Genomic DNA, 24,864 nt, shown 5'->3' with positions numbered 1-24,864 from the left:
AGAAAAGTCTCCAGAAGAAAATCTACTTTCTAATACAACAACATCTATTTTCTCTTGAAGAGACAATCTTCCAATTGTTCTTCCAAAACACCCTTTTCTTTCTGACTCCTAATGTTACACAAACACAAATTTTAAGACAGTAGATGTTTGTTTCATTCAAACCAGTAACAGAGGATGACAAGCGGAAATCCCCACCATAGCACCTGCTGAAATAAGTGCTTTGGGTGGTAAATCCCACAGTGATGGGATTCAACCTCTATAGAGAAACAGTAGCAGATTCCAGTTTGAATGCTTCCTCAGCCCCAGAGTGTAGAGCTTATTTTAACAGAAGGTGGGCATGATATTTTAGTAAAAGCCTGTCTGCACAAACCAGCCTTTGGTACAAGCGACAATATTAAAGGTGATGTCCTTGAAACTCCCCTGAAGCAGCAAGAATGAAAGAAAAACAACAGCTTTGTGTACAGGAAAAAGAATGTAAATGTGATAAATGTGGCATTGGATAAAAATTCGTGAAGGAGAATAAAGAAATATATGTTATATTTATAATACTGTAAAGATATAAAATGTAGTATGATCTAAAGATTCCTTCCCGAGTCAGGCGGTAACAATCCACTGCGACGCTTATCAGCACGAGATAAAGAGCAGGACACAGGCAATCAAGCCAGACAATGGGAGTAGCCCGGCTGAGATATCCATCTGCTTTGCACCCGACCTGGACACTCCACCCCTGGAGTCCAACCAAAAGATGCAATCAGAAGACACCCAGAACCATTCGCATGTAAAAGGACTCTGCCCATTTGACTATTGACTCAGCTCGATGGATCCGGGAAATCTATTCAACCGCACATCTAGACTCTTTGTTGGACTATGCCCACTCTGGGTTTTGCCTCAGGATATGAAAATCCTTATAAAAACCCCGGACTGCAATCCCTCCTTCGTGGATTTGGGAAAATCTGTACCTCTGGGTGTAGACCCCTGTCCACCCAGTGCTGTGCTGATTTATTTATTGTGGTTTTTTCTCTCATTGCTTATGATTGAAATTGTTTTATAATAAATTGCTTTTTATATTAACCTTATTTTGCTATTACGTTTATAACAGTAAACAATACATATTAGACAATAGTAGCTTGTTAAGCCTGCGAACCCTGTCTGACCCTATAAAACTATGCTAAAGATAGAAATAAACGACATTTCGCTATACTTCTGTGAAGACTCAGTGAATAGTCGAGCGGTTTCTCAACATCTGGCGCCTGAACAGGGACCCTCTGTGGGCAGAGGGAATTCGGTGGTCCCAAAGACGTGGAAGCAGGCCAGGGCCAACAGAGCGGATCTGTGTGCACACAGACGTGGGAGTGGATCGGTACCAGGTAGGCGGGCTCAAAAGGAGCCTAGCTGGGGAAAGCCGAGGGCAGAGGAGCTGGGACACGGATCGAGGGCGCACCAGGTAGAGGGGTCACTTCCCTCCCCCTGTCCGTGGCCGCACAAAAAATGGAAGTAGAGTTTGCGGCAGCACGGAAACTGCTTCTTAGCATTATCGTTAAACGAGGCAAAGCAGTCAGGGAAAGGGACCTGGAGAGGCTTGTTTTATGGGCTAAAGAAAATGGGTGCCTTTCAGTGCCATCGCTGCTTTTTGCAGTAGAAGAATGGAAAGACATAGGAGATATGTCGTGGGAAAAGGCGATCATGGGGAAGAGCAAAGACTTGATAGTGCTCGGCTCGATCTGGAAAATTGTGTTAAATACCTTAAGAGATATGAAGGCGGAGTCCACGGTCACAGCTGCTGCCTTAGAAGCCACAGCTTGGCACAAGACGGGCATGCTGCAGTCACCTCCAGCCACATCAATCAGCTGTCTGGGTGCTTTCTTTGGGGTTGGGCACATTCAGCCAGTGAAGGGACTCACAGGAAGGCAGTGTAGCACCATATCATAACTTTTAAAATCTCAGGGGTGCTCTGGATCGAGTGGGTCCATGCTGGCGGAGCCCAAACTGGAAATTACCTTGCCAAATGTGGATGTAGAAATGATACGTCTCCGGAAGGAGACAGCACCAGCCCCAGCCGGGCAGAGCCTCACATGTCAGCAGAAACCAGAGCCCCAGATTGCCAGCTACCATTTACTGTTCACTGGGGAAAGCTGCAGGATGTCCCTCTCCCCCCGAGGCGTGTTGATGCATTCAGCAGACAGGCAACCACAGGCAGGAGAAGAATCAGTAAATTATAATGATGCATTGAAAAAAGATCTATTAGGGTGGTAACAACAAATAGGGAAACTTGTGCAAAAACTACATGCTCATATTGAGCAGTCATTAGCTAGAAGTGGATCTCAGCATCATCAAGAGAAAGCAGTTCTGTAGCAAACGCCGAAACAACGAACAGAATCTCTTCAGCAACAGCATGATGTGATACATCCTGAACTATTTGTTCACCTTTGGAGACACTTTTAACACTACAATCATATATAAGTTCCAACTTTACTACCCTGGAAGAAGAGAAGACAGATTTAGAATGGTTTCCACCCAAACCAGGGGGACATGGGGGAGCACTGATGTGTGCACAGAGAACAAAGGCACCCTGAGGGCAGAGGAAGTGCAGAAAAAGCTCCAAGGCCACGCTGGACAAATATTAGCAATTACAGAAACAGTTGAGCAGAAACAGGTGGCTCAGACAGCTTCAAAGAGAGACAAAATAGTCAAAAAATTGCTAACTATATGGTATCTAGTTCTAAATTCATCACTGTAATTAAAGGTTAGTAAGCTGCAATGATCACTGTTGTTACCACCTGGCCCTGAGAGGCTTTTCATTTAACATCATCTGCTTTTGTAAAATCGTGCTCTTTTTCCTCTATCTGTGAACAACAAGAGAAATATTGAGAGAAAGAAAGAACTGCATTTGTTAAAGTTAACTTTGTGAGTTTTTGTTTTTGCTCTCCGTTTTTCCCCTCTGTGAGAGTATGTGGGGGATGACAGAGACTGCACCCAAACCTTTTAGAGAGAACAGCAGCAGAGCAGGCAGTTCACACCCCCCCCCAACTCCCTATCTAAGAAAAAGCCCCAGGACAGTACCAAGTTTGTTAAGAAGTCATGATTTCTTGGTTTTTTAAAATCTTTTTATATACCCTTTTAGAGTTAATTTTGTGTTTTAAGTAATTATGAGTTTATGCAGTTGCAGTTTAAATTTTAGAGTTTTACTAGAGAATTTGTTGTGGTTCTTTGAAAGTTCAAAAAGCCCCTTTTTAAAAAGTGTTTAAGGTGAATATTAACCGAAGTTACATTGCAATAACTAGTTTTAAAACCTAAAGTTAAAATATTGAATGATTTACAGCTACTAAGAAAACAACCTTCCAAATAATGTTATCTACAAAATATATTTATGGTTTAAAAAATAATTAGCTAGGAGAATTTCACTGTGCAAGACAAAGTTAAGCATATGTTACCCATTTGTTTGGTTTTTTCCACAATTTTAATAAGATAATTTCAATGTGAATTTTTTTTGTTATAAAAAACATGGGTAACAGCATATATATACCAATTTGGACTTTGGATTTTAATTAGAAGTTAGACTTGATGTTTTTGAAAAGTGCTACAAAAGCTGAGTGGCAACTTGCCAAATCCTGTGTTGTGGTTTTTCTATAGTAAAACTGCACTTTAAAATCCTCACCAATTTAAGCATATACTAGGCAAATTCTTGTTTTGAATAAGTATTTTTAGTAACATTTGCAGTTACTGTGAGTTATTTTCAAAGCCAGATGACATAGAATTGTGATGTATTTGTTACGTTTTGATAATCTTTATAGTGAATCCATGTTATTGTTATATTGTGTTTAAAAAGTATATGCCAAACTTTCAGTTGCCTTTTTATAATAACAGAGTAAGATTAAGTTATGCTTTTATTTGATATAGATTAAGTGTTAATAGAATTAAGCAAAGTTAAGTTTCATTATGTTTAAGTTTGAATGTTTTTAAGTTAAGTTTTATAACTTTGATTTTCTTTTAAGGTTTTGTTATTTCCTTTTGTTAATTAATAATTAATTTTAATCAGATTTAAATATTGTTTAATTTTAATTGTTTTATGTTTTATTGGAGACACTTGTTTAAACTGTGAAGTATAGTTATTTTCTTAGAGAGATGAAGACAGCCACAACTGAAACAGCTGTGATAGAACACTGATGAACCTGCTTGTAGATAGAGTGTTTCCAGAATTCCAAGAAAACGTACCATTGCTGAGGGTTAGCTGCCATGGGAGAGGCTTCAGATTAAGCCAACTGCTGCATGGTTTAATTGGTCTGGTACCTAAGGCTTCTGATCATTTGCTTTGTACAAATGCATTTCAACAGTTTGCTGTGCTCTAAGCATCTCATAGCTGCTACTATTGAGAACCTTGCTTTGAAAATTAGTTAAGAGCTGTCTTTCCAGTTTAAAGCCTAAGGCCCTGGCCAAGTCTTGACTTTACCTGGACAGAATGTTTGCCAACAGATCCAGATGTTTTCTGTACCAAATCAGTATTTGAGTCACTTTTTGACTCAGCAATTTGATCCTATTAATATGACAGCTGATCAGTTTTGAAGTGAACTTGAAGAATCATTTCCAGAGGTGGTTATCCAATCCTTCACTCATTTATTTTTTGTTTGTTTGTAGACTATGGGATGCTGGTGCAGTGTTTTAGTAGTTAATAGTAATTTTATATCATGTATGTTATTAATAATGTTTATTATTTGATTTTTAACTACTATAGATTTTTATTTATTGTGTATATGATTTTGAGTTGATATTGATGTGTATGACAGAAGTACGCCTCATTTTATTTTTTTTTTAAATAAAAAAAAAAGGGGGGGGGGAATTGATGCCCTAGAAGTTTACAAAGATTATATAATCTAAATTTACAATTGGGTGCACCACAGCTAAGCCAAAATGATTCATTAAATTCAAGGGGAGAAGTGTCTGTGTTTTGTTAAAAGGTTAAAAAGGTCACCTGTTCATCTGACCAGACTGTCTGCCTCTGAAAACATGAGACCCAGTGAACAGAGAAGTCACCAACTTGGTACTCCAAATGAGATCAGAAGTGGACCTGTCAGGACACAGTTGTGTCTGAAAACTACAGTTTGCCAACAGAAATTTTATGTTGTTATCATGATGTTGTGTCTTTACCAATTTTTTTCCCAGTTATTCTCTATTTTAAGATTTAGAAGGATGTGAAGAACAACCTAAACATCAATGCTTTCAACCAGTCACTGATAACCTGCCAGCTGACATCACAGGAGCAGCAGATGTTCCAAGACTTAATCGCGTTAAATCATTGCTTGTGAGAAGAATTTTGTAGAAGATCTAAGAGTATAGAGACTCCATCTAACTGTATATAAAAGCAAATTGTATTTTACCCTTTAAGCAAAGTGCTTTCACGCTTAGATTGCATGAATACCAGAGCATGTGTGTTAGAAGTGGTTAGATAATAGTTTAAGATAAAGAGTTTAAATTTCTGTGGTAATTGTTATTTGTAGGTTATTGGTAAGTTTAGTAAAGACATTATTATAAGGTGTAAATATTCCCCCTTCAAGAAACAGTGTAAGCATCTTTGAAAGTTCATTTAACGTTAAAGCCTTAACTGTGATTCTGCAAGCATGGTGTCATTTGCATGGAACGAACTGCTTATAGTAATTGTACTGTGTATAGTCCCAACTGTCTGATAACTAACATCCAAAAGCGACAGAATATATGAGTCTAGCACACTTGACAGGCCAAAAACCAATGTGTCTAAGCCTAGCCACACCTGAAGATCCTTCTCGCACCTGTCTCATAGGAGTCCCTGAATGGGATCCTCAAGCATTTAAAGGTTTAGTTAGTAATGAGACTTGACTGAATCAATCGGCAATGTTGCAAGAGTGCAATCACACTACTGGCTGCACATCAAGACAACTTTGAAGCCTGCTGGCAAGCAAAAATTATCAAAGTTCTTAATGTTACCATAGGGCCCACAGAAGAATTGGATTTGTTAGGCTCCACCAAGACCTCAGGTAGATAGATAATGTTTGAGCCCCCAACTAAAAGCCACTCCAACAAAGTAATGCAGCACTGGGCTACAGTCAACTCTATAGTTGATGTCATTACTAACACTAAAAGTAAAGCTTTTTATTCACGGTGCAATCTCACAGGACGATTACCAAAGCGATTACCTAGTTCAGTATTCCTAATCTGTGGAGATAGAGCATGGAATGGAATTCCTGCTAGTCCACATGGAGGACCCTGTATCTTGGAAAACTTACTTTGTTCCATCCAAGCTTACACCAATTGCTGAATATAGCTGATACAATAAAAAACATCAAACAGTCAAAGCGAAGCCTGAATGAATTACAATGTGATGATGTTAGAGACCCAGACTTTTGGAGTCGTGGTATAATATGGGCAGCCTCCTTTTTACTCCAGGAGCAGCTGCTGCTAAAGGCTTGTCAACTTTAAAAAGGCTCGCTTGTTGGACTAGGAAACAATTGAACTTAACATCAACAATGTTAAGTGAACTTTCAGCTGATGTGAGTGTACATCATGCAGTATTGCAAAATTGAGCTGCAATTGACTTTTTGCTCTTAGCACAAGGACAAGGTTGTGAAGAGTTTGAAGGCATGTGCTGTATGAATCTTACTGGTCATTTAGTTTCCATCCATAAGCAACGACAACAGCTACAGGATGGGTTACATGCCCTGAAGGAAGATAGTGACCCCACTGGAAGTTGGTTCGCCAGCTGGGGCATCACTGGATGGTTGAGGTCTCTTGTGCTAGAAGGGGGACGGATTTTACTTATGGTGTTAACTGGGATGGTGGTTTTAAGCTGTATAGTACCTTGTCTTCGTAGAAGTGTAGAACGAGTTGCGTCCAAAGCCTGGCTTGGGCAAAAAGACAAAGGGGGAATTGTAGTGATTATTTTAACAGAAGGCGGGCATGATATTTTAGTAAAAGTCTGTCTGCACAAACCAGCCTTTGGTATAAGTAACAATAGTAAAGGTAATGTCCTTGAAACTCTCCTGAAGCAGAGAGAATGAAAAAAACAACAGCCTTGTGTACAGGAAAAAGAAGGTAAATAATACGTATTAGCCAATAGTAGCTTGTTAAGCCTGTGGACACTGTCGGAACCTATAAAAGTGTGCTAAAGATAGAAATAAATGACATTTGCTATACTTCTGTGAAGACTCATTGAATAGTCTGAGCAGTTTCTCAATACCAGAGTATCCATCCTTCCTTTCTTCCATACCCACAAAATGTTGCTTCGATTGCCTGGCTGGACATAACCATGCAAGCAGCCCACTCCTCCAACATGGCCCCATCCAGAGCAGGAGTTCTGGGGCAATGTGCATCAGGACCAGCTACTCAGGAGACCTTTGTTGTAAAAACAGCCACATCCCATCTTCCCTGGGAGGAAGACTCCAAAGACCTAATCCAGCCACAGGACTGCAAACTGGAACCAATTGTTAGAGGGAACATCAGTGGGTTCCAAAACAATTAAAAAAAAAAAACCCTACAAAGCTCACAACTGCCAAAAATTAGTCTCCAGAAAAATTTTCCAGGAGGTTTGTATTAAGAGATAAAATTAGAACAGTACCATTTGGTGCAGTAGGTGGTGACCAGACACCAAAGTATTTTGGCAGATATTCCCGCAGTTCCAGAAGAATGCTGTCACAACAGTCGGAGTCATACACCTGAAATAAAATAGGGAAGGTTGGAGAGATCACCATTTCAAACATTCATTTTTGCTGGTGGGGGAGTAAACAAGTAGCTGCATGGTACTTGGTAGCTGCCTGGGGCTAAACTCTGACAACTTCCAATTGTCCCACAATTATACTTTCTTACAGTCTTTGTTTTCATAAGTCTAAGATATTTACCTTACATTTAAAAAACAAGCGAGGTGAAGATAACAATTATCACAGTTCAACATGAATGAATGGTACCCTTTCTCTCAAATTTTAAAGTGGCAACGATGCATCAACCCTAAAGACAATTTATGGCTTTACTGGAATAAAAATCTAAACTGTAATTGTTAACTCCAAAGCCTAGCTATTGAAAAAGGTGTTCTCACATTTGCATTCAAGATGGTTTAGGATTACTGCATCGTATTATATTCCAAATCTTTTTAATTTAGATCAGGTAAAGTACAGAAGCTTAGACTAGATAGCATTTTCCCATCTTCTCCAAAACAATTCATGCTGTAGCTACATCACCCAGACTGTGCACAATTCAAATACATTTCATTTGCTTCAACACTTTCAACATTTTTGTTTAACTTCTGTAGGAAATAGAGTAAAAATCTGGAAACAGCAAATGGCTTATATTCTTGAAGGAACAACTCTTTCCAGTTAAAAGAAAACTTTGGATACTATCTGTTATGGAATTGCATGACTGTTACCAATTTGCATCGAAGAGGGTTTCAAAACCATTCCCATGCCCAGATTTCCCCCATCCTACCCAGTGATGTAGTCCCAGACATAGGGGATTGCCTATACCACACTTCCACACACTTTGTAGACTGAAAGATCTATATCCACACCAGTACAGGTTACAATGATTGTTACTACATTTAGGAGCCATCTCATCCCACTCCCCATAGAGATGTCCCAGTCCCATCAGAGAGGTGTCCTTCCCCTCAGCCCCACCATGGCCACATAGCAATACCCATGGATGCTGTACAGTGACTGGGGCATGCTCAGGGTTTTGCTGCTACTGCAGTGCAGCCAGAGCCCACTGCAAAGCTGGCAGCAAGGTAAAAAAATGTCACGTGTTAACAGCTCTGCAGACTTGGCTCCGCTTATTGTGTCAGGCCACATTTAACTGCAGTGGGGCATACGTGGCAATAGCAGTGACAAAGGAGAGGTATCGCAAAACACATGCCAATAGTGTTAATATAGCTAGGGAGGAAAAAAAAAAAAATGGACCTGAAGTCCAGATGCTGTTTTAGAGCATCAAGGCAAGCCTTGGCTATCCTCACCAGTGCCAGTAACTTGAGACAGCACCTCATGCAGCAGCAGTGTTGAAATTAGTTAATGTTAGTTTGTCCTAAATTTAGGCTTCAATGCAAAAACCTCAAACTAGATAAACTCAAATTACCAGTGTGCTTCTAACAGAGGGACTTCTCCACAGCTAATGCAGAGCTCTCCTGGGACCAGCCACAGTTTTGCCACCCTCACTGTTAGTGGGCAGTGATCAAGACCATGATAAACCCTTGCTGACTGTATGCTAAGGTACTGAATTTGACCCATTCCTTTAACTAACTCAAGGTATAGGCCCCATTTAAAAGATCCTATAGAAAGAGGCCAAATCCTGAAAGCTCAATCCACACAAATATGTGAAGGGTACATTGCAAAACTCTAGGATATGCCCAACAGCACACCCTCTGCTACTACTGTTTCTACCTTAAGTATAGAGAAATTGCTGGGTGTGTATCTTTCAGTGTCACATCACAGGGCACTGATGTCTCTTCATGTCATGGTTTAACAAGCTGGCATGACCACTGAGGATAACACATAATTGTATGTCTAAGTCCAGTTTCTCTCCATGTTAGCACAAGCTGGTATGCTGGTACATTGTGCTCTAAGATGAAAAATACTGCTTGGCCCTGTGATCAGAGTTATTTATGCAACATTTCTTCACTAAGCCTCAAGGGCTGCCAGCAGAGGACAGTGTCTTCTCCAGAAGACTGCAATGTAGCTTGATTTTACTCATTTAAGGAAGAAAAGAAGAAGCTAAGGGTAGAAAAGAGATGAAGATTAGCACCAGACAGATGCTGAGGCACAGAACTGAACACTGCTCTCTTTGATAACAGTTCAGCATTCCCCACTGTACAGACAGCATTTTCTGGGCCAGTACGCCAAGCACTGGTGCTACTACTTCATGCTGTACACAAGTAGTACAAAGCCAACGTTTGTTTACTGTGGTAGTTTATGATCATAGCACCTTACATCCAAGGCAGGGCACTTCACTGTTCCCAGTACAAATGCTCTTTTCCTAGATGAGTTTGAGAGGATCTGAGAGGCAGAAATCATCATACCTTTACATGGGAGCAAGTACATATATTTAGGTCAAGAAGAGCGCAATGGAAACCAAAAGTACGACAGACAACAAGGAGAAACATTGAATGCAACCAAAAAAATAGGCAAACATAGTAATTTGTTTACTTAATTTATTAGCAAAAGATTCTGAGCAAGTGAAATGTCAGGAGACCACTTCAGTTTTTTGAGACAGTACCCTTGACTTACTTTTTATCACCAACATTAGGCAATTAAACTTTGCAACTTAGCAAGCAATTATAAGTACGCTCCTGTGTGTTTCATATAGCAGGATACAACAAAGACACTCAGATAATTTATAATGGGGTGTGATATCCCAAAGTTGAGACCAAATGGGAAAATACAGCTCCAGAAGTAGTATCTTCCAAGTAGTCTATTCCTCAATACCCTGATATAAAACATTTTAAATGGAGACAGAACTCCCAATAATGCATTTTTCAGTATCACTACTTTGATGTAACAGAAAAAACTGCATTATTTCTGTCTCTCGCAAGTTATCTTGCTCTAAGAACCAGTAACAAACTCCCCTCGTAAGTCTAACATAACATATACAAGGCACTTATTTGACCTTAATATAGATCTCAATCTTAGCCTGTAATGTATCTGCATGTCAAACAAGAATAAGCACTCAATTAATAAAGATCAGAGAAGTCACTTGGTGCGGGCAAAGCAACAAAACCAGACATTTCAGAAATGATGCTCATTCCTGTGCAGGACAGAACCACTTCTGCTCATTAGAATAGTGCCTCATAAGCAGTACACATCACGGGCATTTCTTCTCATTTCATACAAACTGGTAGCAAGCCACAGAATACCAAATATGAATGTAAACATGACAAAACCATCCCCAAAACTACACAGGGACTATACCATGCACTTCATGACCCAAAAGGTATTGCTACTAATACTGCTGGAAGATTCATGAAAAATGCAGGTTATCACTTACCTCAGGAAAACCTCAGTAAACAAACCATTAGATTTTTTACTTACATCAGCAATATTCTAATTTTACCTCAAGAAACAGTGTTTTGGGTTTTTTTTAATGTAATAGTGGAGGTCCATCTCTCCAGCAAACACTGACAAATACAAGCAATTTCTGCATTAGCATATATAACATCTTTATCCAATAAATCAAGAAATGCAAGACAATTCTATGTCAGCTCAGCCTGGAGAGTTATCCCTTCTATATATCACAGGCTACATTCTTCAAATAGCACAAACTGGAGACCTAAAACATTTCCAGAAAAGCAAGTAAATAGGATGCTGACATTTGGAGGGCTCACAACATGACCATTACAAATTACAGCCACTAACTCATAGGCGGAATATGCCCCAGGGATGTTCTATGGTGTGGCGAGGTGCCTCGGGGAAGACAAAGAGTTGCACTGTCCCACCCCAAACCCCTTGTGAAGGACAGCCCAGGGGTTCTGATTGGGTTTGAGTCCCTGGGGGGTTTCTCCCTTGTTGTGTTTCTAGTGGTCCCTGACCCTGAACTCCACCCTCAAAGGTGGAGACCCTCAAGACTTCTGTCCCTCAAAAACCCCAGCTCTGCCTCTGTTCGGGGCTCTCTGTTCTGGATCTGAGTTTGTTCCCATGCTGAATAAATGGTTTCATGAATCGGGAGCCCGTCTCACTGGTGTTCCATGCTGGTCCCCAGAACCCTGCAGAGCTTCCTGAATGAGATCCTGAGGTTGCGGACTGCAACACTATGGCAGCTCAGATAGTCTAATAGACACCATGAAGTCATAATTTCTAGTCATGCAGACTTTTTAATTCCAAGGCAAATTTAGCATCCTTAAGTTTTTAATCCGAAGTGCACTCTCGGGTTTCTTGTAACAGATTCATCTGCTTTTAATGCAAACAGGGGATGCTTAAGACAATGGGAATGTTCTTTTCCTTATCTAAAACACAAGAGTTTTTTCCTAAAGACTAGCTAATGACCTAAATGATAGGGGGACGGTAAAACAGGTGTTTAAATTTCAATCGGAAACTAGTTCTGGCAGTACAGACCTGTCTTCAAATGTCCTGATAAAAAAATACCACTTTGACAGAAAAGTAATCTATAGAGAACCTTCTAAAGTACATTCAAGAATTAGTTTAAAAGAACGTGTACTTTAAAACTATTTGAATAGGAAACTTTAAATGTCAGAGTAAACATTATCAGTCTGAAGCATCACCTTTCTTGTTGCCAGATACCATAAACTGTCCCTAAAGGCAGCAGTGCTACAGCCTGCACATTATAAGGATACACAGCCAGCTGCCAAAATCAGGCAGAAACATTCACTGTCCATTGTGGGATCTGTGACTATTTTGAGCAGTTAATGCAGTTAAGTCATGCACTAAAATTAGCAAATGCAAGATTTACAGATGGTAGGGCAACCTTAATTCCCTCTTCCATTGAGTATGTATTATATCACAGAAACTTTAATTACCTGAGCACACACTGCATTTCCCTCCAGACTCTTACATCAGCCAGTTACAACAGGAAAGTGCAAGGGTCAAAATACTGAGGTTGAAACAGCAGCTGTGATTTTAGCAATTCATATCTGCTTGGTTCCACAACTCAGACAGCCCTGTTTTTTTTTCTGAAGTGGTTTGAATTGTGTGTCCACAGAACTTGTTTCCACCAAAATGACTGGCATGGAGCCAGCCCTGATTCTACTCAAAATCTCATACCACAATAACTTCAGAAGTTAAATATCTGTGAATGTTGTTACACTAAATGCTATTATACCAAATTGTTTACTATCTAATATGCAGCCATATTAATGAGATTGCAATAATTTTCACCGAAAATATGTACAGAAAGAGTGTTTAAAACAAATGAAGACCTATTCCCACAGTCTGATCACATAAATGTATTTTCAAGTAAAGATGGCACACACTTTTGACAAAGTCAAAAGTCTTTCAGGTGTCAGGAAAAAATACCCCCACATTTATAGTAAGGGGTTGGCCATATTACCTACCAAAAATGAAGGCTGTGAAAATAAGCCTCAAAAATCTCACAAAGAGGCACTTATTCGGTCATGTGTTTCAACAAGTCGAAGTCTAAAAATGCCAAAAAAATAGAATGTCTTGTTTCATCCACTTTCGTGTTTTACATAGTCCAGCTTAGGCTTGACCCTAACAAGATTTGAAGCCCCAGGCAAGGAAACATTTTTAAAAGAGACAAAGCAAACTCTAACACATTTTGAGGGTGTGGTAAAGTTTCAAAACTTCAGCAGCCAAGAGAGCCACCCAAAAGGTTGCGATCAGGCACAGCCACCAGCAATAACAGTAAACAAATACCACAGCCTAACTGCAAGAACCACAGGCACCATCTGCAGCAAAGTTTGGAAAAAGACAGATCCTCCAGTCCCTCTTTCTTTCCAATAATCACTTACTTACAGAGGCAATGTAGTAAAGGATTTTGAAAGACATAAACAGGCACTTGGCCAATATCCCATCACAAGTAAAAAAGGGTTCACAAGACAGCAAACTCCCATCTAATCTTTCATCCCACGAGATTCCTGGGCAACCAAAGGTTAACAATGCATCAAGTTTAAGTTGCTTATTCTACCCACACTTCCCTAAAATTTCTGCAAGTCACTCCACTGAGCATGGAGCAGGGTGATAGACATATAAGTACCTTATTTGTCAAAACTGCAAAATTATAGATCATGTTTCAACACCAATCTCTTTCATTAGAACTGAACTGTCTTTTGCCCTTCAGCCTCTCCTGTGTTTACTAGAACAGTCAGGTATTATGTTCAGCTTCAACTACAGAGGACCTGGAGTCTTCAATGAACTTGAGAGCACTCTGAAGTCAAAGAATATTCTTAAAGATACTCGGGAAAATGTAGGGGTTGTTACCATCACAAATACCTCTTAAGCAGCCTCTTAAATAGGTTATGAGACTCTAAAGTGAATGGTCAAAAAGTACACAGCAAACTGCAGATCAGTACTCCATAATTTAACCAGATTTCAGTTTATAAGTCAATATGCAGGTACAACAAACTGGAGCAGAATTCACATTAGGTACTCTCCACTGGAGGCCAAAATAAAGGGAACATAGACTAAAAAAATACTTAAGACATACTACTGTTGATCATCTGGTAAGAAACTTTCAGTTTTAACACACTAAATATTTCCAATTTTCCCTTTCTTTTTTGACCACACACCAAACAGAGCTGGAGAGATGCTGACCTGAAGTTACCCACTGCAAAACTCAAGCTACCAGCAGGCAAGGAGATCCAGCAAATTTCAAGGGAGAAAGCCAAGTACTACTCCCTTGCAGAAGTACAGTACAACCAGTTTTCTAATCAATCTTCACAACTACTGTGCCAAAAAGCAGCTCTGTTACAGCAATGCACTATGTGCTGCAACATGAATATTGCTTGGGACTTTGAGGGAAGACATGGACCTGGTCAGAAACTACCACCACATCCAAGCTCACAGACCCAAAAGCAGCAAGGTAGGCAAAGTCAGCAGCCAGTATGCTTCAATACAATCTTTCTGCTCCAAGAATAATTTTTTTAAGCACGTCCAACTATTCAAGCTTCAATTATCACTGAAATTACTGAAAGGGGAATGGTAGAACAATTAGAACAATACAACAAAAGAGAAAAAATGTGAAGGCCAATGGGCTGACTAACAAAGGATCCACAACTCTGCCTTTGAGGGAAAGCTCCTAGATGAGTTCCTTCTTTGTTGGAAAAACAAAAGGAGTTGCCCTCCCTCCACCTGCAAAGCATGCTTGGAAGCCCATGCGAATTTTATGTATCCTATGCAAATTCTATGTACCCCACTTGACCTTCCCCTTTGCTCCACCCCTGAACCCTAAGTTGACTAGTCCTGATGCTCCTATATAAATCCCTCTGACTATCCAGAGTCTTTGGACCCTGACCCCTTTACAGTCACCAGAGTTTCCCTTGTCCCTGGGCCAAGAATAAAAGAATAAAAGCTTCTTGTGGAACACCACATGAGGCTCCCGTACCTCCTTCTGTATCACCCAGATGCCACCCAAAGAGCTGAAATCATTCAACAGCCCTTTTCAGGGCTCAGAGCTGAGATCACTCTCAGCAGGGCAAGGAGTGCCTTTGCACCCAAGAGTGTCCTTCCAAGGACACTTCTCTAGGAAAGTAGCAGCATCCGGGTCACCATCCAGGCTGTGACAGCTGGAACCTGAACACAGACCTCTGTCAGGAGGTTCCCTGAGACGCGTCTCCTGCAGCCTTTAGCTGCAGGACACAAGCTGCTTTCAGTTTAGCCAGCTCCCTGTGGAGAACCCTCCCCATTCTAAGGAAGGCTGTCTGAGGGGTGACCAGGACACTCGCTGAGGCCATCTGGGGAAGACTGGAGAAGAGATCCCCCAAGGACCGGTTGACAAGCTGAACACCCACCTAATGCCTTTCTGTTGACCCAGGAAGCTTCATGCTGCCTGAAAAAAAGATCTAAATTGTTATATTGGGGTCTTTTCCTTTTGCTGTTGGGTGCAGGAGCGAAGAACTGAGGATGAGCAACAAACTGAGCCATCTCCTAAGCTCAGCCCTCCTCAGAGGGACTTTTACTACCAAGTTGTGAGAACCCTTGCTGCAGGAGAATTTAAGTTTTCTAAGGGGCAACTAAAGAGATTTGTTCATTGAGTTTTTAAATATTTTTCTAATGTTGCATGATTCTGTTCTCTCAGGGAAGTTTTGGGACAGCATTGGGACAAAGTTATATAATGTTCAAGAGGGTGGTGATTTATCGGTGGCAAAGTTTTTTCCTTTGTTTCATACTATGGTTAAGTCAACTGAAAAACTTGGGGAAAGTTCAGGAAAGGTTTTGGGTCACCAGTTAAAAACCCCTTCCCTTTTACCCTCTCCCTGTGTTCCTAAAACCTCTTCACCATCTATGGGGTGATCAGCAGGTGGTCGTTGCAACGTTGCACAGGGTGGATGTTGATCCCTTGATGCCTCCTGATCCCCTCTCTCCTCCTGCCAGGACAACACTGGTCTTGCTGCCCTGGACCTTCCCCTTGCCCTCCGTCCTATGCTACTCTATCCAGTCCCAACTGTTGTTACTGCCCCACAAAATGGCACTGGCAACATGGCCAGCCCCACCATTTTGTCACCCCCATGTCCAAGTTTTCCCGCCTCCAACCCTCCAAATGGCCACCTCCCCACCTCTTCACCGCCTTTCTCCACACTTCCCATCGCGTCTGGCTCCTCCCTTCCCCCCATGTCCTCAGCAGGTGTGACTGCATCAAGACCTCCCCTTATCGCTGGTAACTCCTTTTCCCTCACGAACTCCACCTCTTCTGTAAACTCCACCCCTTCTGCTGCTGGCTTCTCCCCTGATGACCAACCCTCTTCCGGCTCTCATAATACCAGAACTGGAAGTGGCAATGGTGGCAACTGGAAGGAAGCCATCTTGATTTCCAATGCCTCACACCATCAGCCAGATTAGTTCTGTGATAAACAGAGACCCTTTTGTTCAACTAAACATGTAGATATGATGTTCTGTAATGCTATGTTCTGTAAAATCAGGATTATATTGAAGGTTGATACTGACGTTGGCATAATTATTATGGCCTTGCCGAGATTCCTTGGATTCCAGAAGGTTGCTGAGTTGGGCCTCTGGGGGGGGAATAGTGAAGAGAGGTCAAGAGGGGGATGGATCCGATCTTCCTCTTGTGATCACCAGAGGGCAGAAGGAGTCCCCTGACAGCTGGAAAACACAGGCGCAAAGGAACCTAAGAAAGGACACATCAGTAGAGAGCCGGACAGATTAAAAGGGGACACACAGAGCACGGAAGTACGGCCGCGGCGAAGCGGATCGCTTCTCCAGCCGTCCAGTGCTGTGATTTGCTTATTGCCTTGCTTGCTATAATTAATAAAACTTTTCTTTGATTAAACTTTAACACTCTCTCGAGTGTATTTATAACAAGTTCCATTCAAAAAGGCTCCACTAAAGCACCCTCCATCCTCTTTGGAGGATGAGAGCAGTGAGTCCTCAGCTCAAACAGTCTGAGGACCACTGGGCCAAGACTCAAGGGGAGGCCACCCAGGAGGGGGACTTGGAACTGGCGAATAAGGTCTCTGCCCTCCAAGTTGTTTACAAACGGGGAAGAAGGCCAACAGCAAACAATTCCTGGGAGCCCATCCCCTATTGGGAAATTAAAGAACTAGTTAAGGCAGCAAAGGAACATGGCTGGAGATCCCACTTTTTCAAAAACTTGATCAAAAGCACCTTCTCCTCACACACATTGGTCCATCACGACATCAAAAATATTATGAACCGTCTCCTTTCGCCAGCTGAAAATATGCTGTGGGAAAGGCAGTGGAAAAAACACCTAAAATTTTTATTGGACACTTATTCAAAAGATGCCAATAGACCCAGTTTGTCTATTGAGCAGTTAGCAGAAGGTGACTTTCAAAAACCAACTGATCAGGTGAATGTTATACCAGAAGCCACGCTGCAGGACATAGCCACTGCAGCCAAAATATCTTTGCTCCTTAGCCCCAGATGATGCTGTACCAACACAGCACTTTATTAATATCAAGCAAGGGGTTGATCAAACATTTATGAAATTTGTAGATGGATTAAAAATGGCCCTGGAAAACCAATTAGAAAGCCCTGAGAGTCTAAAAGAGGTTCTGAATAAAACTGCTCTCACAAATGCTAACATGCAATGCAAAACAATCCTAAGGGCTTTACCCCTTCACACAGAATCTACCATCAAACAAATGGTGGAGGCTTGCACCAAGCATTTCTCCACCGAAAATACTGTGGCACAGGCAGTTGCCAAAGGCATTGCTTACGGAATGGCAGGAACCCTCACTGCGGTTTCCCAAAAAACAAAGGCCCATGCTTCTGCTGTGGTGAATTAGGACATTTTCTAAAAGACTGCCCAGAATGGATGGTCCCACATGACAATCGTAAAAACTATCAGTGGCCCAAGTGACAATCGCCTTACCAGCAGTGCTTGGGAAACTTCCAGCAGAGCACGAGACAGCCCTGCGCTACGACAACAAATAAAAAGCTGTCTTGCCCTGCTCTGCCCACCATTCTGGAATACCAGGAGAACCCAACATCAGTTGTGGAGGTTCCTCTACCTGTGAAAAGATTCAGGTGGCAGACCTGTGCCAATTGGTAAGTGTGTTGCCCGTTGACTTTCCCAATGAAGCTATTTACAAAATCCCAAGAGGGAAACTTGTGCCACGAGATGGCCCTCAAGACACTTCAATTATTGGGGACTCCATCAATTGGCCAGAACAAATAAACATTTTACAAGAAATTTTGACTGTGACTCCAGTGGACGAGATTTTTGTCTCTGTCTCCTGTATGAACCCACCATACCAACTTCCTCAGGGTTAACCTATCACCCAAGTGTTTTTACTGCCTCATTAATACCTGGAATGAGTCCCTCTCAATCCCACCATGATGTGGACACAGACTGTGGGCAACAATAAACCCATGTCAGAGTGTGGCCTGTTCTGTCATGGGGAAAAGATCTCCTGTCTAGGGATGATAGACACTGGGGCAAATGTCACGATCATTGCCCAGTCTGAATGGCCATCCACCTGGGAGTTGCGACTTGTGGCTGGTATGATCTTGGTGACCAGGGACGTTGCAGTTTCTATGTGTAGTGTACACAGTGTTGCTGTTGAAGGTCCCAAGGGGAAAATGGCAACCATACAGCCATTTGTGGTGAGGGCCCCTATCACCTTGTGGGGCAGAGACCTGTTGTCCTAATGGGGGACTTCCATGCATATTCCCTGTAGGGATTTTTAGTTTGGGCCACTGTAAAGTGCACAAACCCTGCCACTCCTCACCTCACCTGGAAACAAGACCATCCAGTGTGGGCTGATCAGTGGCCCTGATAAAAAATTGCACTCTTTGGAAGCCCTCATGGAGGAACAACTTGCCAAGAGTCACATCACTGAGACCAACAGCCTTTAGAATTCCCCTATCTTTGTCCTGAAAAAACCCAGCAAGGATAAGTGGAGGCTCCTCCATGACCTATGCAAGATCAACAAGGCCATTGAGGACATGAGGTCTCTGCAACCTGGGTGGCTTGCTCTCACCCACAATGCTGCCCCAGGACTGGAAGACAGCAGTAACTGATGTCAAGGACTGCATCTTCAACATTCCACTCCATCCCTGAGATGCCCCCTGGTTCGCCTTCTTGGTCCCTTCCCCAAACAGACAGGCCCCTCTTAAAAGGTACCACTGGCTGGTCCTTCCACAAGGTATTAAAAACTCTTCCACAATATGCCAGTGGTACGTCGCCCACCTCCTATCCCCAGTAAGGACATTGTTCCCTGAGGCACTTACATACCATTATATGGATGACATCCTTGTCTGTGCGCCCCAAAAGGCTTACGTTAGACGTCACACTAAGGAAGACCATCCAAACCACTGAAGAGACAGGCTTTGAGATTCACAAGGACAAGATCCAGTACACCTGCCCCATGACCTACGTCGGACTTTGGATCCGTGAGCAGACTGTTGTACCTCAGCAGCTTTCCATCCAGGATGACCTGAACAGCCTGCAGGATTTCCACCAACTCTGCGGGTCCATCAACTGGGTGTGTCCCCACGCTGAGGATAATGACAGAGGTCCTTGCACCGTTGTTCAACCTTCTTTGTGGCAGCGAGGACCTGGATTTGCTGTGTGCCATCATGCCCAAAGCCCAAGTGTCCTTCTCCAAGGCTCAGGAGGCCCTGTCCTTGCAGCAAGCACATCACTTTGAGCCGAGCCTGCCCTTCCAGATGGCAGTCCTAGGTAAAACCTCATGGTTTCATAGTCTTATTTTCCAGTGGGACACCCAGATGAAAGATCCCCTTATCATTTTAGAATGGATGTTTTCCCACCATCAACCTACAAAGACAATCACTACCCCTCAAGAAAGGATAGCCAACTTAATTAAAAGGGCTAGGGCTCGCCTCCACTCTTGTGAGGTGTGAGTTCACACACATCCTCCTACCATTGACTATTGGGGATCTGAAGCATTTGCTTCAGACCACTGAGAGCCTCCAGCTTGCTCTCAATAGCTACCCAGGCAAAAATTTGATCCATTTGCCAAGCCATAAATTGTTTAATTCAGCTTTCAATCTGGTCCCCAAACTAATGCAAAGTAGGAAACCTCTCAACCTCCCAATTTTTACTGACAGCTTGGGTGTGGAGGCCAAAGAACCGGCCAACAAGGAGCTTGCTGCACTCCCTTGGAGAATTCATCCATAATCCACAGACCCTGTTGTTATGAAGAGCAAAATTTGTCCCCCAGAGACCTTTGCAACCCTATGTTAATCCCTGGTTCACCATTGGTTCTTCCCCTTACTCTCTGCCCCTGTGCCTGCATCCCATTGGTTATTGGTTTCTCCCCACCCCTCACCTTCTCTATATCTACTCATTTTTCCCCAGTTCAGAGAGCTTCTTTGCTCACATCCTTCACAGAGGGCCCTGCTCTAATAAAGGCTGATTTCCCTGTGGAATCGCTAGCCAGAGCTCCCTTCTTTCCTGCGCTGTCTGGGAGAAGCTGCTGCCGAGCCAGACACCACTCGCCAGGCTAGGAGAGGGACATGCCTGTGCCTCTGAGAGCCATCCTTCTAATTGCTGAGTTAGCAGCCATCATCAGGGATTTTGATAAATTCCACAAATCTTTCAGTTTGGTGACAGATACGGCCTATGTTGCCACAGTAGCTAAGAGAGTGGAACAGTCTTTTCTAAAAGAGGTCTCCAATCCAAATTTATACTGCTTGTTTTCTAAACTAATCTACCTTAACTTCTACAGAAAGCAATCATTTCATATTATGCATGTCAGGTCACACACTGACCTCCCAGGTGCCATCACAGAGGGGAACAGGAGTGCAAACACCCTAGCCATGTTTTCTGAGACTACCAACCTACCACAATTTTACCCATTAATTTTACCACTATAATGTACCAGCATTAATAAGAATGTTCCAATTGTCCAAAGAGCAAGCACAGTCAATTGTCACAACTTGCCCCAACTGTCATAATTATCAGATACCGTCTCTAGATTCCAGGGTCAACCCCTGGGCACTAAACAGCTGCCAATTTTGGCAGACTGATGTGACACACTTCCCATCTTTTGGGAGGCTGAAATATACCCAGAATGTGTCTGTTGACACATTCTCGGGTGCAGTGTTTGATTCAGCCCACACAGAGGAAAATGCCAATCACATCCAGCTCCTTGCGTTTGCCACCCCAGGAGTCCCCAAACAAATAAAAACAGACAATGGCCCTGCTAACACCTCCCACAAACAAAAAGACTTCTTCAACCAGTGGGGGGGTGAAGCACACCACAGGTATACCCTTTGATCCCATGGGACAATCAATTGTAGAAAGAACCCATGGTATTATCAAGCGAGTCCTCTGTCATGGGATCACTTTATGATGCTTGTATCCCCAGTCACCTTGTTTATGTTACATATTAAGTTCTGCACCTTTAAGACTGTCTCTGAGAGTGAAGGGGGGAAGAAGAAGTGCACAGTTTGTGCTGAGAAAGATGCTCACTCCCCCGCATTCTCCTCCTGGACTGTTGTCCAGGACAGACAGCGGGACAGAGCTATCCTTGGCTGTTAGTTTTTTAGCTTGCTGAGGCAGGGAAGATCCCTGGACTGTTTTTCCCTTGGATCTGTTCAAACCTGCTCTGGACTGAAGACCCAGAAAAACACTGGGAAGTCACGCCTGTGGTGCATCAAGGCCTGGGCCTCAGCACTTTCCAGTGCTGGAGGGGCTGATAAGAACCTGAGTGAGCCGAGCAACACCCTACGACAAGGCCTTTTCTGACTGACCATCTCTTTGAACAGCAAGAGGTTTCATTGTTTAATATTACTCAATTTCTGTTAAATAAACAGATTTTTGCCACTTTTCTCTAAGGAAATCTTTTCCCAAGCCAGTTGGGAGAGGGGTCACTTGTATTTGCTTTCTAGAGGGACCCCATTCGGAGGTTTTCTTCCAAATTTGCCTTAAACCAGGATATCCTCAATCAGCAGCAGGGAGGGACAGAGGTCATGTTTCCACTGAGAGACTCTGTAAGGCTCTCTTTGTTATTAACTTTCTAAATTCCTCTTTTTCAGAGCCAAGCCTGCCCATATTCCAGCACTTCTCTAATTCAGCCTACGCTAAGCTCAATGAGAAGCTGCCGGTGCTGATCGAAGGATCCCAAAACCTGACAAATACCTGGTCCTTTCCAATTGATTACCTGGGGAAGGGGATGTAGTGGTTTAGGTTCGCTGATTTGAGTTTCCCAGCTGGTGTATCAAATAATGTGGTGGGTTTAGGACTGGCTAAAATCACCAGTGCACTTACTCATTTCTTGCTGTGAGATATGGACTAGGAGAAGGGCAAAACAGGCTCAAAACTTAAAAGGTATCAAGAAAACTTCATTAACAGAACTAAAAGAATAAGAAGTATCAGAATAAAACCTTCAGAACACTTTTCCTCCCCCTGCCTGAATTCTTTTCTTTCCCAACTGACAACATAGAGACAAAACCTGGGATTTTAAATCAGTTACCAACTCTACAATAGTCTTTCATCAGTTCTTGGAGGGAGAGGGGCTTTCTCTCACCATGCCATGGAGACTTCTCCACAAGAAACAGTTCCCTCATGGCTTTTCATTTCCATGAATAGCAGCTGCCCAGAAAAAGATCTGCAATCGTGAAGTTCCTCCCATTTTCACAGCCTTTGCACAGCTGAATTTATGGCCCATGCCAAATTATGGGCTATTATTTTAAGTATGAGCTGTTCAAAGGCAAAGGTTCTCTTCATTTATCTGCAATCATCTTTATCTCTGAGAACAGAGGTCTTCTTCTCTCCCTGAGGGCAAAGGGCCTTCATCACTCTCTTTGTTCAAGCTTTTCATGGGATCACAGTCTCTCTAGCATCTATTTTGCTTCATCATGGCTACATCTGCTCATATCTACAGATTGAACACTCCATCCCCCCATATTTTCTCATGAATTAAAGGGGATATTTTAGTGTATCACAGTCCATCTTCATGGCCTTAACAAAAGAACTTTCAGCCTCAATACCAGGGCATCTCCCACCATTCTCCTTCCATCTGAGACTTGACTCCTTCTTCACTGACCTTGGTGTCTTCATGTTGTCTTTCTATGTGTTGTCACTCTGTCCTTTTCTCTCGAGAGATGATCAAGGTCTGCAGGTCTTATCTGTGCAGTGAAAGGGTTAATATCCTGTCCAGGCCTGCAGATGGTCATGTGTCACCCTGAAAACTAAAACCTTCTGATAATGTTTTCATAGTTTTAGTTACTTTCCCATGAAAATTCTATAAACATAAGTTGTTTATCATTTTCCTTCTAAGAAACACCTTTTGATGGACGTTTCACATGCCCAGTGTGATTGGGAAGGTGGTAACCTAATTACCTGGTCACTGTCGAGAATCTATAAATACTGGAGTCAGAGAATAAAGGTTAGTTCTTTCCTGTACTAATGATGGAAGGTGTTAGTGTGAATCATTTAGTGTTCTTTAGAGACAGTCATAGGCAAGTGGCCAAGCAGTCACAGTGATGGACTGTAGGCTGCGCTGTGCCCCACCCTCTGCCCAGCAGCTGCTGAGGGCAGGGAGTCCTGGCCCAGCCCAGAGCCACTCCTGGGGCCCAGGGGTCCCCGGCTTGGCGCAGGCCAGCAGCAGGGGGCAGGGCTTGGTGCTAGCAAGATGTTCACAGTTGTGAACTGGCCCAGCTTCAGCCAGGGCCCCATGGCCTCCTGTCCCCTGCCCAGCCACTGAGGCCTGGCCCATCCCCACCAGGTCATCCAGACTTGCAGTGGAGCAGAGCTGGCCCCACTGAGGAGCTCAGTTACTTTTTGATCCTGGGAGCAAGAGAGAGAATTTCCCAGGCTTACCTGTTTTTAAAATGTGGAATTCACAGAGGCAGATCCAGCTTCTAAATGGTTTAATAGGATGCCAATTCTCAGAGCTAGCCAGCTATTGTTTTTTTCCAGGCACAGAGGAAGCTCTTAGCAGCTTCTCTCAGGAAATCATTTCTGTGGGTGTTTTTGTTACTCCTTACTAAATCAATTAATGCGAAACCAGCACAAGGGGATAGACTTGTGTGTCAACTCCGTCAGGCCCCAAATGGCTCCCAGGGAAAGCCATAAAGCCAGACCTAGGCCCTGCAAACACTGCCCCCTCTGACAATAACAAAGTCTCTAAGTTAGCCACAGACCAACCTATAGATCAAACAAGTTCCGCCTGGAGATGAAGACGTTGCTGCTGACCACAACTCAGAGCCAACCATCCCATCACTAGATCTCAAACAAGACACAAACCTGAACTGGACATTGCCACAGGCCAGACATGATCTGGCCATTGCTGCTATGCCCCCCATTACTTCCCACAAACCTGTTGACCCCTGATATGTTCCCAAAGCCCATTTACCTGTATACCTACCTCCACACTCCGGTTCCTCCATCTCTTCTGTCTTAACCTTAACCCAACCTCCCTACACCCTGTACCCACCACCTTTTCACAATTTATTTTAATAAATAAAGGGAGTGGAAGGGGAGGAGGGTGGAGAAGTGAAAAGAAGAAGAACAACCCCTCCTCCCTCCCTAATGACTTAACAAATTTTGTTTAATTCCCCAACAGAAGCACCTCCCTCAGAAATGCCTACTCCCAGTGTGAACATGATCTACTTCTTCGGACATTTGGGGCTCAACAAATGGGTCACCTTTCTCTTAAACAACATTCTCTGGGTTCTTTAAGTGATTTTTATTGTTTTACTTAACTTAAAAGTTAAGGCAACTTTTACCTTGCCTTAAAAGGGCTTAAGCGTGGCATTTTCAGTAAATAAGGAAAGGGGGACATGT

The 24,864-nt window shown here is 42.8% G+C and overlaps 1 protein-coding gene across 4 annotated transcripts in view; it reads right to left on the bottom strand.

Moving 5' to 3' along the window:
* The window catches only part of IPMK (inositol polyphosphate multikinase), a 63,864-nt gene that overhangs the window by 20,958 nt on the left and 18,042 nt on the right, over positions 1 to 24,864 (bottom strand). For 3 of the 4 annotated variants that reach the window (XR_001525296.3, XM_015652295.3, XM_015652297.3), the window contains exon 3: positions 7,583 to 7,679. The exons of the other annotated variant lie outside the window; for it this stretch is intronic. Coding sequence is in view for 2 of the 3 variants with exons in the window: in XM_015652295.3 (XP_015507781.1) it covers positions 7,583 to 7,679 (97 nt within the window). In the remaining variant the exon portion in view is untranslated. The remainder of the gene's footprint in view (positions 1 to 7,582; positions 7,680 to 24,864) is intronic. 4 annotated transcript variants of the gene reach the window in all.

The sequence above is a fragment of the Parus major genome, chromosome Z (genome assembly GCF_001522545.3).
Source record: "Parus major isolate Abel chromosome Z, Parus_major1.1, whole genome shotgun sequence".
NCBI lineage: Eukaryota > Metazoa > Chordata > Aves > Passeriformes > Paridae > Parus > Parus major.
This window is presented reverse-complemented; position numbering and strand designations above follow the sequence as displayed.